This window comes from Phyllopteryx taeniolatus, chromosome 14 (genome assembly GCF_024500385.1).
Source record: "Phyllopteryx taeniolatus isolate TA_2022b chromosome 14, UOR_Ptae_1.2, whole genome shotgun sequence".
Classification (NCBI taxonomy): Eukaryota; Metazoa; Chordata; class Actinopteri; order Syngnathiformes; family Syngnathidae; genus Phyllopteryx; species Phyllopteryx taeniolatus.
In genome coordinates, this window is record NC_084515.1 from 12299591 (window position 1) to 12317055 (window position 17465).

The window sequence follows — 17465 nt, forward strand, 5'->3', positions numbered from 1 at the left end:
AAATGTCCCGGCGGTCTTAGATGCACTCGGCTGCTGCTGATTAACAAGGACGACTCACTTAGCCTGTTATTTATTTGACTTAGTGTTTATTTGATGCAACTGTCCAAGTCACTGGTGTCTAAAACTGAAGTCACAATGATAGATATTTATTTGTAACTCCTGATTTATAAATTGAACATTTCCATTAGCAAGTCCATATGTTTTTAAACAAACGTAGTCCTTCAATCAGCAAATGTGAATTATTCAATAAAAGATGCAATACTCTTGGAAATTTACAATTGCTTTTTGTGTGAACATGTATAAGGCCAACACAGAAAAGAACAACTAAACAAAAAACAAAAAAACAAAAAAAAAATCTGAAAAAAGTCAATGTTACAAGAATAAAGTCAGAATATTCCAAGACTTAAATTGTAATATTACAGAAAATAAGAAAATAAGATTTTTTTTTTTTATACAAAAAATAAGTAAATAATGGATCACGATGTTGTATTTTTATGAAAAAACAAAACCGGAATGTACAAAAATACTCGTAATATAAGGAAAAATTCCCAGTTTTAAATTTGAGTAACCTTTTTTTCTTGTAATTTCTGTATCACCGTAATAATATGACTTCTTGTCGGATTATGACTTAATTAATGTAAAATTAAATCTTTCTTGTATTATTGCATCTTTACTCTTGTAAAATTAGGACTTTATTCTTGTAATTCTGACTTTATATAATGGGAATATTACCACTATAAAGCAATAAAGTCGAGTACAGAGAATATAATCAAGTAAAAAAAACTATGTATTTTTTAAGAAAAAAAAAAGACAACATTACAAGAATAAAGTTGAAATATTAGAAGGATAACGTTGTCATAAATATGCGGGAAAAAAAATCTCCTTGTAGAATTCCGACTTTGACATTAAACTTCATCTTCATATTACAAGTTTATTCTTCAAAAATTACAACTTTATCCTGGTAATATTATGATTTTACTCTCAACTTTTTCTTCTGCAACATTGTGACTTTTTTCCTCAGAGTTATGACATAACTTTTTTCTGTAATTCCGTTTTACACTTGTCATTGCTTCAGTGTGGCCCTAATACACTTCCATACTTTTGTCAACATTATTAATAGTACTAGTAAAGAAAATTAAATACATCCATTCAGTATGGACAATTCCATGGTCTGCTGTCCAAATCCCGCAACCATAATATTCACCCAAAATGTCTTTTGTCGCGTTTTGGCTATAAATGGAAATCCATATTGTCACACCACACCCGTCCCCATTAGAAAGAACATACTTGGTAGCGGTGCACTAAGCCCACCCCTCACAGTAGATTATGACGTGAAATCCAGACGGCCGATGACTTCATCGCCACACCGCAACCCGATTCTCTCGATTAAGGCAACAGGAGACGCTGCAATTTGGGAGAGGGAAAGAAACAACACATAGTGGACACTTGCATTGGCAAGGAGAAATCATGTCGAGGAAGTGCCGTGTCGGATGTTGTGCGTGTTCAAACACTAAGGACGTGAAACAGTAGGCCACTGGGGCATGAAAGGGGGGTGAAAAAAATGTGTATGTATGTACCTTGAAACACCTTCTCATGTCGTGTGCGGGTGGACCACTGCTGTCGCCGTCAGTTTGTCGGGCGCTGGCACCGGTTCTGCTTCGCTGAAGAAATACGCCTAAAATAGAGGAACACAACAAAGAAGTAAACGGCGGGTCAAACAAGCAGACATCGGGATTAACGGAGGAGACCAATTACGCCGAGGGGAGCGGACACGCGACACCCGCCGCGCGGGATCTTGACAGTGGACATCGTCATTTTCCCCATGATCAGCGTGACAGTGTCATTTCCGCGCAAACCAAGTGTAATGAATCTAAAGCTACAATGCGTCAATGACTACATACATATTTGACATTTGGAGTTTGAGCTATCTTTTTTGTGTGGAAGAAGACTTAACTTTTCATAATCTGCATCTTTTGTTGAGCATTTGAGTCCATCCGTCTGTGCTGTTACTGGCTTGATTTTGAGACCATCTTTTTGTGCTTTTATTTTGGATTTCCACTTCCTGTTTTTGACAGCATTGTTGTCTCAGCTGGAGCCAGTATGGGAAAGCTTTTTGGGATGAAATGCACTTTGGTTTGGATTGTCTGACCGGTGTCATGCATTTGAGTCCATCTGTTTGTGCTGCGACTGGGTTTATTTTAGTAGGTTTCAAGCTCCTGTTTTTGTTGCAATGGTAGTCTCAGCAGGAGATGGTTTTGAACAGCTTTTTGTGAACAAAAGTATTCTGTTTTGGCTCTTCTGTGACTAATGTCGTGCATTTGAGTTTCTTTGTTTGTGCTGTTGGTGTTTTTATTTTATTTTCGTTTTTGTTCCCGTTGTTGTCTCAGTCAGACTAACTTTTTATGAAAAAGGCCTTCTGACTTGGACTTTTCTTTAAGTAGGCTTCTACTTCCTGTTTTTGTTCCCTTCGTAGAACTTTTAGCCAGAGATGGTATTTACCAGCTTTTTGAGGACTAAAGGACTTTGATTTAGATCATTTCTATCTGGTGTTGAACATTTGAGACTATCTGTTTGTGCTGTTATTGGTTTGATTTTGGTAGATTATCTGTTTTTGTTGCCATGGTAGTCTTAGTGGGAGGTGGTTTTGACCAGTTTCGACATTTGACGAGGAGTACAGAGTGAAGATGTAGACCGTTATGTTAGCTTTTTGCAACTAACTGCTAGACAGCAATGTAGCTACAGTTCAGCGACTTTCGTTATGTCTCCTCATTAGTCATTCATTTTAAGAGTGTTGTCTTGTTTTCAACATGTTCATATAACACAGGTTAACTTCTGTGTATGTCAGTAATGCTACTTAAAACATTGGCTGGGCATTTCTTAAAGGATTTATGATTTCGGCTATAGAACTGAGTCAAGTGGATAACTGAACAGAGTTAGAGAGCGCGTTTACTTTGCAGCCGACGGCGAGCAGGACATTGAACACCACGATGGCCGACATGACTGCCGCAATAATTTTGGGCTGGTCGTCACGGACGGCGGGCCAGAAGGTGATGACCAGGACAGAGCCGGACAGGAGCAGCGCCACCAGGATGGAGAGCCACCGCAGCCACTCGAACGGGAAGATCCACAGAACCTTGTGTGGGAAAACAAAAACAAACGAGCAAACATGATCTCGGAGAGATGATATATCATATTATTGACCAGCTTTTTGTTAAAAAAAAAGGACTTTGACCTTCAGGTGTATTAGTTTCACAGTGTATTCAGAAGGAAAACTTACCACCGCGGGAATGTATATAGAAAGGGAGTATCCGTACACGCAGACAACCTCCATGAAGGAATATGACACCAAGTTCATTATCTTGTTGTTCCTCCATAGCAAGAAACCCCACATGGCGAGAGGGACTAGCCAAGCGTAGGTGAAGATGGCTGTCGCAGCTATGGTCACTGGGGGATAAAAAAAAATAATCAGAATAAAGCTGCAAGCATGTACATTTCTGCAAATAAATCGCTTCAGGGTGGGTCCTTCGTCTCACAGAGTCACAAACTTCGCTGCCATGCTCCGTCCACATGCATTGATGAAAACAAAAGAAATTTGCAAATATAAGATTTGCAATCTGTCTGCCATCAAAGTTGCTGTTCAAGGACGCCTGGAAATGGCCAAAATGACCTCTGAACAATTTAGCAGAAAGTAGTGGATACACTGGCATAGTTCAAGCCATGCTAAATTCAGTTGCAGTTCCAACGATCTCCCCTTCGACAATCACGTTGTCAACCCGGACGCCGGCCAACATGCTAATGGAAAAAGCGACACTTACAGTAAGGACTTCTTTGCATGTACTATGACTATACTACTGGTAGTGATGATGCACTCAGCATTAGAAATCTATTAAAAACATTTACAGTTACAGTTTAAACCAAATCAGCACGCTATTTCTCTTTTATTTAAGGCGGACTGCTCATGACTACGGCTTTTTTTTTTTTTTTTTTTTACTACCAACAGCCTGCTGGCACAAATATATACGATGCCTCATAAGGCTTCATCTCACCATCACTACTATCTAGCTGACAAAATAAAATAGATAATTAAATTTTTACAGGACAATAGATTTTTATGGCCCTTACCTTTTCCAAACTCGGGTGTATACTTGTAGTTTGGCTTGTTCAGGTTCACCAGAAAGGTGGAGATGTTTCCACTGATGGCGATGGCAAACACAAGAGTGGTGCAGATCCAAAACGGTCCTGAGAGGAGGCATGAGTGTATTAGAACATCAGCTCAATTAGTAATATCTTATATTTGCCCTAGAAACTGAAAATGAATGTGTGTTTGCATGCTGACCGTAGAAATCGGGATTTCTGCGAAGGTACACGTGAATGAAGTTCTTTCCCGGCCAGGGCAGCACTGATCCAACGATTCTTTCCTTTACCTGAGAAAAATGTCACATTGTCACACGTTATATAAGTGGACCATACATGGAAGAATTTGTTTGTCAACAAAGTACTTGGTTGTGGGTTTTTTGTGACTGGTATTGTACATTTGAGTCTATCTTGACTGTGGGTCTTTTGTGACTGGTATTGTACATTTGAGTCTATCTATATGACCTGTTACTTGTTTTTATTTCCATTCCCATTGGCTTGACTCTCAACTGTAGCTGGTATCGTAAAGCTTTTTGTGAACAGGGGGCTTTGATTTGGATCTTGCGTAACTGAAGTGGTGCATTTGCATCCCTCTTTAAAGTCTGTTACCTATTCTACTTAGTTACATTATTACTTGCTCTTTTTAAATTGCAAATAAAAGAAGACATACATACATGGCTCGTGTCGACGTCGAAGAACTGTTGGTAGTACTCAAAAGTCCAGAAGGGGGTGCTTTTCTTCTCCCCAGAGAGAAGCTTTAAAGTTGAAAAAAAAAAATTTAATCAGAATTTAAAAAAAAATAATTTCATAACCTTAACCATCTTGCCTCAGCTTTGTCATCTTCAGCCATGGGGTCTTCATTATCGATGTTGGGAGTGAAACCACCGGGGGACTTCTGGTTTACAAAATCATCCTCGATGTTGATGGTGGTTGAATCTCTGTCAGCTGCCAGCAGATTGCTCTCTTCAAATTCTTAAATAATGACATCAAAAGCACATTAGCACAACATTAACAACACTAAAATTAAGCCACACGATTGGAAGACCATTCATTTGTTACCTTGGCCTTCAGTGGGGATTTACCTGACTAAATCCACCTCTTAATAATGCCACCATAAATAACATTGCAATTATAGAAACCATTAATACTATTCAAAAAGGCAATATAACAGCTTGCAATTGTGCCACATACCGTAAATTATCTGTAGCAGTTTGGAATCACAATTTGCCTAGTAATATGACAAAAATGCAATTTTTAATCAAAGATCTCTCACTCACCAATACATGCTGATTATTACATGTATTAATGTGTGTACACCGCTCCAGACATGTTTTGCTCGTCGAAGTTAGCTTGCGCTGACCGACCAATCAGAGGAGGAGGGGGGAAGCTGACGTCATTGTACGCCAGCTAGCTGGCCCTCTGAGGCGAGTTTGAAATCTGATCGGTTAAAGAAACTAAACACTGCTGATACTAAGTGTTGATGAATGACGTCACCCACCTTGAAATTGAAATGGGTCGTTCGCTGACGCCATTTAAGCGGACGTACAGGGCCAACCAGTCAGTTAGGAAGTTATCGGCTTATCGGTTCAAGCGAAAGAAAAGTTGTGCTTTTATCTTGGGAAGCTGTGAGGAAATACAAACAAACACGTTTCAAAGGTGACTTTCTTGTCAACAGAAAGGAACACCCGACAACTAAGCTAACAAGCCAGCGTTACAAGTTGGCTATTTAGCACGTCTAAATGCCGGAAACGACATAAGCATGTTAAAACGAAAAAAACTCCTATCCTCGTATGTACAACAAAGCCTGACGTACATATTTGACAAACGTAAATAAAATGCTCACTTTAACCATGAAAGCGTCCAAAAATCAGGTCCCAGCTACTAGCTTACGTTGACGGAAGCAGGAACCAGATGTGTCAGCCTTGTAAACACACTGGCTTCCTGTTAGTGGTTATTCAAAATAAGTATGAATTATGTGCTATAATCGTAAATACAATGCATATTTCATGAAAGGCTAACGACGATATATTTCTCATAAGATAATTGTCTCATTTATTGTAATTGTTAGCCTGCGTTCATGATAAAACAACAATGTTTCTTAGTTTACTTACTTTATTTTGACACCACGTAATTGACACTGATATCGCGGTGTGTTGGCCCGGCTTCCTGTTTGAGTCTTTTCAAAATAATTACGTGTTTTTATTTTAATTGATCATTTATTTATTAAAAATTATACAATATTTTACGAACATCAGGTCCCACCTGTTATTTACAATGATATGGGGCTGTGTTAGCCCAGTTTACGGTCTCATATTATTCAAAATAGTTGCTTATATTGTTTTAAGCTTAAGATTTAACAAAAGGCGAATGAGGATGTATTTCAATATGGCTTAAAGGAGAATATGTAATATTTAGTGTCATATTTAGTGTTTTCATGATAAAATAGTGCACTTAGTATAGGCAGAAAACATTCAAGTCGTCGGCATGGTAGACAACTGGGTAGCACATCTGCCTCACAGTTCTGAGGACCTTGGTTCAAATCCCGGCCCCGCCTGTGTGGAGTTTGCATGTTCTCCCAGTGACTGCGTGGGTTTTCTCCGGGCGCTCCGGTTTCCTCCCTCATCCCAAAAAACGTGTGATAGGTTGATTAGAAACTCTATATTGCCCTTAGTTGTGAAAGTGTGCACGAATGGTCGTTACTTTATATGTGCCCTGCGATTGGCTGGCGACCAGTTCAGGGTGCACCCCGCCTCCTGGCCAAAGATAGCTGGGATAGGCTCCAGCACTCCCGCGACCCTTGCGAGGATAAGAGGCTAAGAAAATGGATGGATGGATGTTCAAGTTGCTCCAATTTCAAAGAAACTTGTTCCATTGGAAAGGGTTTGGAAAACCCTTTAAGTGGCATCAAAATTATAGACACATCTTGAGAAATTACAAGCTTTTTTTGTCGTAATTTTTGAAAATGGTAATTAAGGAGCCTTTTGTGACTGAAAACGGGACGTTTAATGCCAAAAGACTTGCCATGTCCTTGTTAATCAAGATAACTTAATGACATTTTCAGGAGATGCAGATCTGTTTTCAGTGCTGAAATTTTGTAAAGGTGGTATAGATAGTCTTAAAATGTATCATGTATCATGGGCCAAGGTTCATCCAGCCAGCCTAGTTGTGGAGATCACGCAGCAATGTTTCACAGTATAAATATCGGAAAACAATGTTAAAACCTTTGATGAAGACTTATCAACCAATGTTGACGCTAGATTTAAGCCTCAACAAGACTCAAAGTCAATCAGACTCAAGACTCTCAAACGTTTTATTTGACCATATATATATATATATAGGATATACTTTATAAAAGTGGATAAAATAAAGCCTTGCTTCATTTTTCAAGTGAGCATATTTTGGCAGTTTCTTAAAATACAAAAATGAATTGTCCTAAGTCAACTGTCAGGTCAACGTTGCATCGTTGTAGTTTCTCTATTTTATCATTGCACATCATCTCTTTGTACCAAGTGTGGCAAATACAGGCCAGACCACCAGTGATTTTGCTGTGAGAAATTGAATACATTTTTCCAATTGGTCTTTTTTTCGAGATCCAGTATCAAGATCCTGGCCAGTTCGCTCACTGCACTGTTCTTCTTCAAGTAGTTCCTTTAGGATATTTTCGATCTGCCTGTTTTTTCTCCATCTCATCTCCAAGATCTTTCCGCCGAATTTTCTTTTCTTTCTTTCCAGCTGTCCAAGTTTCACTGACTTCTTCAGAATCGAAACTCATTTAGATACGGCCAGCGCATCCAGATAGATTGCAGTCCGCTTCTTCTGGGCCCTCAATTTCTCAACCAAAAATCGGTTGAGAAATGAGCAAGTTACGACTTAATTTCTATGTCCACGCATTGCCTTGGATGGGAACGTTGACCTCTCCAAGATGGCAGCCACGTAGGCACGTCAGTTAGCCGGGCTGCTTCTGCTCGCTGGTATCTTAAACTCTAGCATAATGCTAACAAAGATATGTTTAAATATATATTTAAAGGAAAAATACAAAAGTTAATGTCGTATTTAGCGTATGTTCATGATAAAACAGTGATGTTTCTCGTCGAGGCACTTTAATTTTGACACACACAAAAAATAAAAAATAAATAAACGCAAAATGTTATTTATGATGCCACCGGACGTGTTATCCCGGCTTCCTGTTTGTGATTTTTCGAAATAATCGTTCCCAATGTGTTTTACTCTTACTAGAATGTAGCGAAACGCTAACTCGGGTGTACTTAAATACGTACTATATTAAATACGCCCTATTTAGTTTCGGAATTTGCGTGTGTTCAGGATAAAACAGCGATGTTTCTCGTCGAGCAGCTTTTATTTTGACACCAGCAAAAAGAAAACACGCTAATCTCACTCAGGTCGAATGTTGGCTCAGCTCTCTGACAGAATCACACAACAACTCGATGGTGTTATGACAGTCGACAGCAACAATGGACGCCAGCGGCGTGTACGTGCGGGAAAGAGGCAAGCTGCGTCGTGTCAGCAGCGACATCGTCCTCAAGCCGGTGCCCTCCTCGCCTTCAAGTTCTTGCCGGCGGACCAACCCGCTGGTGCTTCGTAAGGAGCACTTCGTGTTCACGTACAACGCGGAGGGCAGCCTGCGCTACAGCAGCAAGTCGCTGTTCGACATCGCGCTGCTCTTCGTGGCCGGCAACGTGCACCACGTCGACTCGCTGGTGGGCTTCCCGGAGCAGATCGGCGACAGGCTGTTCGCCGCGGCCGAGGAGAACCGCGTGTTCTTGAAACCGGACGTGTCCCCCAAAGCCTTGCGGCTCTTCTGCGACGCCTACGGAGACATTGTGCTCGGATCCCTCTGCCTCAGGAACAGGTCCAGTCCATTTTGACCATTAAAAATTGTCCCAAAAATATATAGAATTATATTATATAAAATATATTATATTTTCAGCTGGAAAAATTAGGATTTTATCTTTGTTTGTTTGCTTATTGCTGTATTTTTGTCTTTTAAATTGTAATATATGTTGATTTTATATAGGGTTTTCTGTATTATATTTTTCCTATCATTTTGTAATGCTTATTGTTAAACTTTATTTTAATAATCGAATCCAGTATTCTATACGATTTGAATAATATACTGTGTGTCAATGATAGTTTTTTTAAATTTCAAGTATAATTGGTTAATGCTTCAGATTTGTTTTTTTAATTAGTTTTAGTGATGTGTATTATTTATTTATATGATTTACCATAAATTTTCCCCCCATTAACATTAATTTATGGATTTATTTATTTTATTTTAAAAATGTTTTGATAATTTAGTTTGTATCCTTTTTGTTAATTTATTGATGGATTCATTTGTATTCAATTATTAACAGTGGATGTTGTTTGCAGTTGTGAGGGTTGTTCCTAATATTTTGCCTCCCCCTCGTGGAAGCGCAATAAGGTGATGATGCTGTGATCCGTGCGTCCTTTAGGTTTCCTCTACTGAGCGAGCGCATGGCTGACATTAAGACCTTCCACAGTTTGAAACGTTTGGACCTGTTTGGCTGCAGACTGGGCGACGACCACGAGATCTTCCAACACCTGACGTCCGCCTCGCTGGCGAGGTGATGCACCGCTCTGGCGTCTGTTTTGTAAAGATGCCCCTAATTTGCTTTTGTTGCCTTCTCCTCCTTTTAGCTGCTTGATTCAGCTTTTCATCGGCGGCAACGGCCTGTCGGACGTCGGCCTGCAACGACTGACGGCGCCTGTGAGGATGATGAGGAAAGGACTGGACTGTCTTCAGTGCCTGGATGTGTCATGTAAGTTGCCATTATTCCCATTGGGACTAGTGAAAAGATACCACTTTTAATCAGACCGAATGCAAGTACTGTACTCACCGATACCAAGTACCGATACTTGATAACCTGCCTCTCTCGCCTGAGCCGACTTAATCATCCATTTTGTGGAGCATAATTTGCAATCAGCACTAGTGTTGTTGTCCGCGTTTATCTTAAAAGTATCTCCACACGGCTTTCTACTCCATCTGCCGGGAAGGTATATCAGGCTGGTAAGGTGGTGTCGGTCTCATAGTATTGGAGCATTTTTACGAGTATCGCCTCCGATACTTGCATCGATACTGGCCTACTTGAATGTAACTTCCCGTGTATATTCTCCTTTCTTTATCTTGGAATAAGGTTACTAAAAAAGATGAATAAAAAGATAACCTCTAACAATTTCCTCTTTAATTCAGACAACCCTATCTCCGAAAGGGCTCTCCGCTACCTCAACTGTCTCCCTAAGCTTGAAAAACTGGATGCATCTGGCACCGGCATGAAGGTGATTGAAGCACGCACTGGGTGGATCTCATTTTCTGTTAATTGCAAGGTTCCTCGCTCCCCACTCCTCGACACTTCGACTGCAACCCGGAAATTGCTGTAACGCCGTCATATCAAGGCGCAGTTCAGTTGTCTTAAGCATCGAGGAGGTTCCATGGACTGGCAAAAATCGAGGGAACACTGATATAGCCTATGCAAAAGTTTTTTTTCCCGTCCTTGACAGTGACGTATAAAAATGGCTACCTCCAAGCCGCATCGTAGAAAGAACTGGTTTTCAAATTAAATAGTCAATCTTCTGCTTTTATCATTGCTTGATTGTTTGAGTTTAAATATACTTTGTGTGCAAAATTGTTGTCTGTTCTATTTTAGGTAGTATTTATTACTAAAATAAATTACACTGGCTCATGGTTACTCGTTTTATCAAATGCATTTTGCCACAGCAATTTTGTTTTTTGTTTCTACATTTTTGCATTCCACATAATACATTAGCAACATATTAACACATATAAACACAAGTCCCTACAAGTATGTGCTGCAAACAAATTGTCCCTCCTCCCTCGCTGTTGTATTCCTTGATGTGATCTCTGGTGGGAGGCGCTAACATGTAAACATAGGAGTGAGGACCTAAACAAGTTGCAAATAAAGACATGGCGTTTGCCCACACATAGCGCTTCCTAGCACTTTGTTTAATAATAATAATAAGCTAAGTCATTTGTTCCCTCCAGTTTGGTACAAGACTGAAGTCTACCATGTGGGAGCTGCTGGGCCTGACTTATTCTGAGAAAGCGCTGGAAGCCTTTGACCACTCCGGATGTAAAACACAAGGATGGGCGGAACAGGTCATAAATAAATAGGGGTGTGTCATTCTTCTGTGTTTTTGTTTGTTCTGTGATGTCTCATATGCAAATGTGTGTGGTTCTCAGGTGGTAAACCAGTGGGAAACCAATGGCGCGCAAATGCCAAAACAGAAGAAACTTGATGAGTCCAGAATATCAGCACTTCGCTTTTGTAAGTGTTCATTTATATTCATAAAGTACTGAACAAGGCTACTGAGTTAGTCACAGGCATTTCGTCAAATGTGCTTGATCAACTAAGTGGACATTTTATTAAGTTTAATCATTTGTTTATATTTTTTTAAAAAGAACAATTTGAAGAATAGGCGGCACGGTGGCCGACTGGTTAGAGCGTCAGCCTCACAGTTCTGAGGTGCGGGGTTCAATCCCCATCCCCGCCTGTGTGGAGTTTGCATGTTCTCCCCGTGCCTGCGTGGGTTTTCTCCGGGCACTCCGTTTTCCTCCCACATCCCAAAAACATGCATTAATTGGAGACTCTAAATTGCCCGTAGGCATTACTGTGAGTGTTAATGGTTGTTTGTTTGTATGTGCCCTGCGATTGGCTGGCAACCAGTTCAGGGTGTACCCCGCCTCCTGCCCGATGACAGCCGGGATATGCTCCAGCACGCCCGCGACCCTAGTGAGGAGAAGCGGCTCAGAAAATGGATGGATGGATGGAATTTTAAGAATATTTATACGTAATATTTTGATTTTTACAAGTTTGTAATTTTTTTTTATATGGCAGAAAAGAAACTGATTTGTTACAATAATTACATTTAAAATATTAATACATAGATGTAATTCTTTTATTCAAAATAAACTTTTTGTTTTATATCTATTCATGCTTTTAAGTTGACTTCAGATGGCAAAAATACTAAAATTGCCTTTTTTTTTTTTAACAGATTTTAGATGGTAGAAAAGTTTCGTTTAAATTAAATGTTACTATTTAGGTTTTTACAATGTGATTAAAAAAAACGTGTAAATAAAAAAGTTTTTCCACATCACTTCCTTCGAAGAACATTTGGAATAATTTTTGATCAAATTATATTAAAAAATACCATTTCAACAATTAAGAAAAAAATGCAAGCACAAACTTGTCGCAGCCAATTAGTACACCATTTTGCCTCAAGAAACATCCATCCATTTTCTTTACCACTTATCCTCACTAGGGTCGCAGGCTGCTGGAGCCTATCCCAGCTATCTTCGGGCGGGAGGCGGGGTACACCCTGAACCGGTCACCAGCCAATCGCAGGGCACATAGAAACAGACAACCAGTCGCACTCACATTCACACCTATGGGCAATTTAAAGTCTCCAATCAACCTACCACGTATGTTTTTGGGATGTGGGAGGAAACCGGAGTGCCCGGAGAAAACCCACCCTGGCACGTGGAGAACATGCAAACTCCACACAGGGGGGGGCCGGGATTTGAACCCCGGTCCCAAGAACTGTGAGGCAGATGTGCTAACCAGTCGTCCACCGTGCCGGCCCTCAAGAAACAATTTAAAAAAGTACTTTTACTGTTGATAAAGTTTCTTTTTTCTTCAGTTGGCAGGCAAAGGTTTGTCCGAGAGGTGTTGAACAAAGCGCCGTTGTCTCACGACAGAGCCGCAACAAGCGAGGATGAGCAACGATTGCACTTCTACAAACCTCCAGCGGGCAACGTCACAAGCAAAAGGAAAGGGCCGTCGGAAAAGTGCGGTGACGTTTCGAGGACGAGCCCTCTGGCGAAACGCGCGACCCCGTCGGTGCTGACGGCTGAAGACATGGACTTGTTGGATCAATACTGAGATATCAGCACCAGTATTTGTACAGTCGTTTGGTTCAGTAATGTTTTATGAATAAAGCTATTTTGTATGTTTTTTTTTTTAAACAGTTAATTTAGACAGTTTCAAGCAGGGGTGGGCAAATTATGGTCCGGTCATTAATCTGTTGAGCATTTCCCCCCCTATAATTGTCTTATTACAATTGTTCATTTAATTTTCTGTTAATAAATTAGTCAACTTAAAACTTTTTTTCTTCATTTTATTAGAGTTTCAATGCATGTATTTTATTTATTTATTTTTTTAAATAAATGTGGGAGGAACTCACTACCTGGAGAAAACCTATTACAGAAGGAGCACGGGGAGGACATGCAAACTCCACACACGAAGGCCGGAGCTGAGATTGAAACCCAAGTGTCTCTGTGTGCTAACCACAAGACCACCATGCTGCCCATGTAACAACTATCTTTGAAATGAAGAGGGCTCTTGCCTTGATCCATTACACTGAGAACAGAAGCACCCACAGTCACCGCTGAATTAAGAGGAAATCTTTTTATTGTTAAACTCTGATGTCATCTACAGATTTCAGCGGCGGGAACACGAGAACAAAAAGTTGGGAGTTTGGCTACCGCATTGCATATATCACAAAAGTGTTGAGTGTCAGGATGAAAGCACCTCAAAGTCACACCATTTCTTTTAATAAAATAAGCACAGCCACTGACCCCAAAACTATTAGTTTTGTACTGGCATTATAGAACCATAATGCGTCCATTTGAAAAGCATTGAAAGGGTCAAAAGGAATTAATTATAGAAACATTTTACAAGTTTCTCTTATTGCACAAGACACACAGGTGGAATCAAAAGTTACCTCACCACTCTTGACAGATTTCGTTTTTTAGATGTCCGACTGGCTGAGGTTGACTTTGGGAGGAAGAGGCCCTGCCTCCTCCTCATCTTCTCCTGGCCCTTTGGAGGTGATGACAAGCAGGGAGGACGCCGGGTAGGGAATGAGCTTGAGCTTCTGCTCGGTGAGGAAATCCCTGTCACCATCGATGTTCAATTTCTGGGGAAAAAAGTACAATCATTACTGTGTGTCACTTGCGTCTAAATACCTACCGTTAATTATCTTCACGAAAGCATGTACGATGCGATGATGGGCTGGGATCGTCTATTGACACACATTTAGTGATGTATTTACAGTACAGTAGTAGCTTGACTAACAAGTGCCCCAATGTTATTTTTTAAAAAGCTAGCTGTAATTAGTGGGGAAAAAACAAATGACAGTGGGCCCTAGTATGTAGATGATTCTGTTTTGAAAGAGCCAGTGGGGGGGTGGGGGGGGAAAAAAAGATGGATTCTTAGGAAGAGGCACTTGTTCTAAATTCACTATTTTTGCTGCGTTTTGTGCATGTATTGCTAAGACATTGCTGAGCTTGGTTTATTTTTATGTCACAGGCACCTTGTTGGGCAGCGAAGGGGTTCTCAGGAAGATATATGGATTTCAGTTGCGGCAGACGGCTGTTATCGTTTTCTCTTATCATTGAAGCCTGTCTGCATTTGTGATGAAGATATGAGACGGTACCGCTGAATATTGTGTGCCATTTCTCTGGTAAAAGAAAGATTGTGGCACGTATACCGGTAAATGGGCTTACAGTCCCCAAATTTCTCACAAGAACTGACCTCAGCCGGCACATACTGGTCGACGGCGGTGGCCACAGTGGCACAGCAGATCCAGATGAGGACCAGCACGGACAGCACCAGGGTGGTGGTGAGAATCCAGCCCGGCAGCCGGGGATTCCTAAGGTGCAAATGTTTCAATTTGGTTAAGGTCCACTCAGGCCAGGTCAAAAACTAAGACTATCTATATCTATATAAAAACATATATATATAAACATATATATATATATATACACATACATATATATATATATACATACAGTTTTTGTAAACATTGCCTTGGCTAAAATCAGCTTTTCGCCACTGAAGAAAGACATGGTTATAGATGTTTCTGTTGCCGGCACATATACAAAAAAATTGTTTTTAATTTAATTTTTGTGTTGTTTACTTTGTGTTTTTTTTTTCATTTTTCTTCAATTATAAAGGCTTATAATCACGAGAAGCCTAAATAGAAATCACGATTAAATTTCAATTACTCGCCCAGCCCTAATTCGTATAAGAGTGGTATTAAATGTGCAATTATATATATATATTTTTTCAGTACAGTGAACCCTCGAATATCTGCCGTTCACAATTCTCAAATTTTGGGGGTGACCTATCCTTTTTTATTGATATTTGCTGTCTTGGTGCTTAGGCCACACCAATTTGGTGGCATCTTGGTGTCAAGGACTTATGCTGATGTGAGTTAAGGACTTTCATTTCGAGAAGGAGTAATTTGCAGTCATCTTGTGGTATCTATGGGCAATTACAAACCTTTTTGGGATGTGTCAATTACTTACAGATTTGCACTATTCGCAGCAGGCCTCAATACTTATTCCTGGCAAATAGCCAGGGTTCACTGTACTTTGGATTCAAGTGTGCTATTATTTGACGTTTCATGGTCTACTCTGTATTTAAGTGGTTGTATTAAACCTTGAGAGGCAGCTGAAGAGGTTGTAATCGTCGTAGCTGCGGTCAGCGCTCATGTCACGGTCCCTCTCTTGGATGAGCGTACGCTGGTAGTCTTTATAAATGGGGCTGCTTTCATCAGAGACTAGGAAGGAGACCGAAAAAAATAAAATAAAAATAACCATCACCTTCATTTATTTTGTTTCTAGTAAATGTGCACTTACTCATCTTTTGTACGTCCTGGTCGTCGTCTTTCTCTGTTTCAAACTGTGAGAAAAGCTGAATTAAATTGGGGTTCAGTCTAACGCGCAGAACAAGGACACACACAATGTCACATCTTGTTTACAAGCTGTTACGTTATCTTGGAGGTTTTACATTATCGCGTGGCACACCTGGAAAATGACCACTTTGCCGTCGTCGACCTGGAGGTAGAAGGTCCACGTGGAGGTGATGAAGCTGTGCGCCTGACTAATCATGTCCTCCCAGAAGCCTCGCACCAACATCAGCGGGAAGAGCAAGTGAATCTTCGGCACCATAGCTTCCAGCTAGATGTAACAAGTATAAGAGAGTGCAGACCTCTAATTCACCTATTTGGGTTTTTCTCCTCCCGTGGAGACTATCAATAATTAATTCCATGACCACACTTGTAACTCAAATCACTAATCTCAATCTATTGAATTGCATGGAAAGGCTATTAATCTGTTGCACCCCTCCCCTCAAAACCTTTTTTTTTGTTTGTTTTAATGAAGAAAATAGTATTGATTAACGGGGGGCATTTTGCCAGAGTGCCATTTTTTGTAATATTGAATCTCTTGAAAGATATACAATGTGCACCTGTTCATGGCGTTGTTCGGCAAAAGGAAGCTGGCTGTGGCAGCCCAGGTTGCACGCATACTGCTCGTTAACATGGGTGTAGGCTTCGTGACAGGCTGTAACAGATGTTTTTTATTTATATTTATAAAAAAAAAAATGGGGTTAGAGACAGACAAGACAGGAAATGTCTCCAAAGGAGCCGAGTAAATAAAGTACAATAACATCAACGTCGGCCATTTTATCTCACTTGATTGACAGTCAGCTGTGGTGCGATTCAAGTCTTTACCATCACGAACAAACTGGCAAATGGAGAACAACCGACAGCCTCGCTGACAAGCGTAGAGTTCCCCTTCCTACGAACACAGCACAACACCCAAAAAGTACATTTAACACGCGCTTTGGAGACGTGTCGTCAGTTCAAAACTAACAGATAATTTTGCTAATCTAGCCATTTTTTTTAGCTAGTACTCACTCACCTTCGGGTACGTGTGTAAAGTGTATGTCATTTCACATGAGCGATGGCAGGACGCCGTGCTTCCCAACACGCTGTCAAACACGTCCGACGACGCCGCCACCATAGTACCAAAGAGTCCCAAAAAGCACACGAAGCCGTAGGCGGTGCCCATTTTACGCTCGCAACGAAAACAAAGCCCAAACAAAACAAATAACAACATCGCTTCCTCTTCCTACTTAATCGGATCAAGTCCTCGCGAGAATTTACCTACCCTTTGTTGCATTTAATAACCCGGGAATTCGTGTTTGTTTATACATTTCGAGACAGGATAAGCCAAATTGTGTGATTCCAATGTAGAATAAGATTTTGATCATGTTAATAAAATATTTTATTTGGCTAGAAAAATAACACCACTATTTAATTCAGAGAATGGGTCGAATACTTACTCCGTTTCATCAGTGTCCGTTGTATATACAGTTTAACGTACCGGGATACACATATATAAAATATGAATGAAAATAAAATATGCAATGTATATATTGTTATTTAAATCAGTCTGGGAATGTAACAAAACGACTTAAGAAATAACA

At 40.3% G+C, this 17465-nt stretch overlaps 3 protein-coding genes across 5 annotated transcripts; 1 reads left to right on the forward strand and 2 right to left on the reverse strand.

The window, feature by feature from the left end:
• Positions 1-64: 64 nt before the first annotated feature.
• yipf1 (Yip1 domain family, member 1) lies at positions 65-6075 on the reverse strand. Of its 2 annotated transcripts, XM_061797879.1 has the most exons (10): positions 5978-6075; positions 5633-5757; positions 4961-5106; positions 4809-4889; positions 4337-4424; positions 4123-4239; positions 3278-3444; positions 2951-3133; positions 1578-1675; positions 65-1404 (listed from the first exon to the last, which is right to left on the reverse strand). In XM_061797879.1, exons 2-9 carry the CDS (start codon positions 5664-5666, stop codon positions 1592-1594), a joined length of 900 nt encoding a protein of 299 aa, XP_061653863.1. In that variant the 5' UTR covers positions 5667-5757; positions 5978-6075; the 3' UTR covers positions 65-1404; positions 1578-1591. The 2 variants fall into 2 exon arrangements, with proteins under 2 accessions (XP_061653863.1, XP_061653864.1); XM_061797880.1 differs by lacking the exons at positions 5633-5757; positions 5978-6075 and adding an exon at positions 5412-5563.
• Positions 6076-8420: 2345 nt separating this feature from the next.
• Positions 8421-13142, forward strand: lrrc42 (leucine rich repeat containing 42). Its single transcript, XM_061797599.1, has 7 exons — positions 8421-9004; positions 9606-9737; positions 9811-9932; positions 10364-10449; positions 11174-11287; positions 11372-11456; positions 12829-13142. Exons 1-7 carry the CDS (start codon positions 8607-8609, stop codon positions 13068-13070), a joined length of 1179 nt encoding a protein of 392 aa, XP_061653583.1. The 5' UTR covers positions 8421-8606; the 3' UTR covers positions 13071-13142.
• Positions 13143-13576: 434 nt separating this feature from the next.
• Positions 13577-17126, reverse strand: tmem59 (transmembrane protein 59). 2 transcript variants are annotated; one of them, XM_061797600.1, is made up of 8 exons: positions 16898-17126; positions 16669-16774; positions 16443-16537; positions 16001-16153; positions 15833-15887; positions 15633-15753; positions 14724-14841; positions 13577-14106 (listed from the first exon to the last, which is right to left on the reverse strand). In XM_061797600.1, the coding sequence occupies exons 1-8, from the start codon at positions 17093-17095 to the stop codon at positions 13939-13941; spliced, it is 1014 nt and encodes a 337-aa protein (XP_061653584.1). In that variant the 5' UTR covers positions 17096-17126; the 3' UTR covers positions 13577-13938. The 2 variants fall into 2 exon arrangements, with proteins under 2 accessions (XP_061653584.1, XP_061653585.1); XM_061797601.1 differs by having other exon boundaries at positions 15833-15875; positions 16898-17125.
• Between the last annotated feature and the right edge of the window lie 339 nt (positions 17127-17465).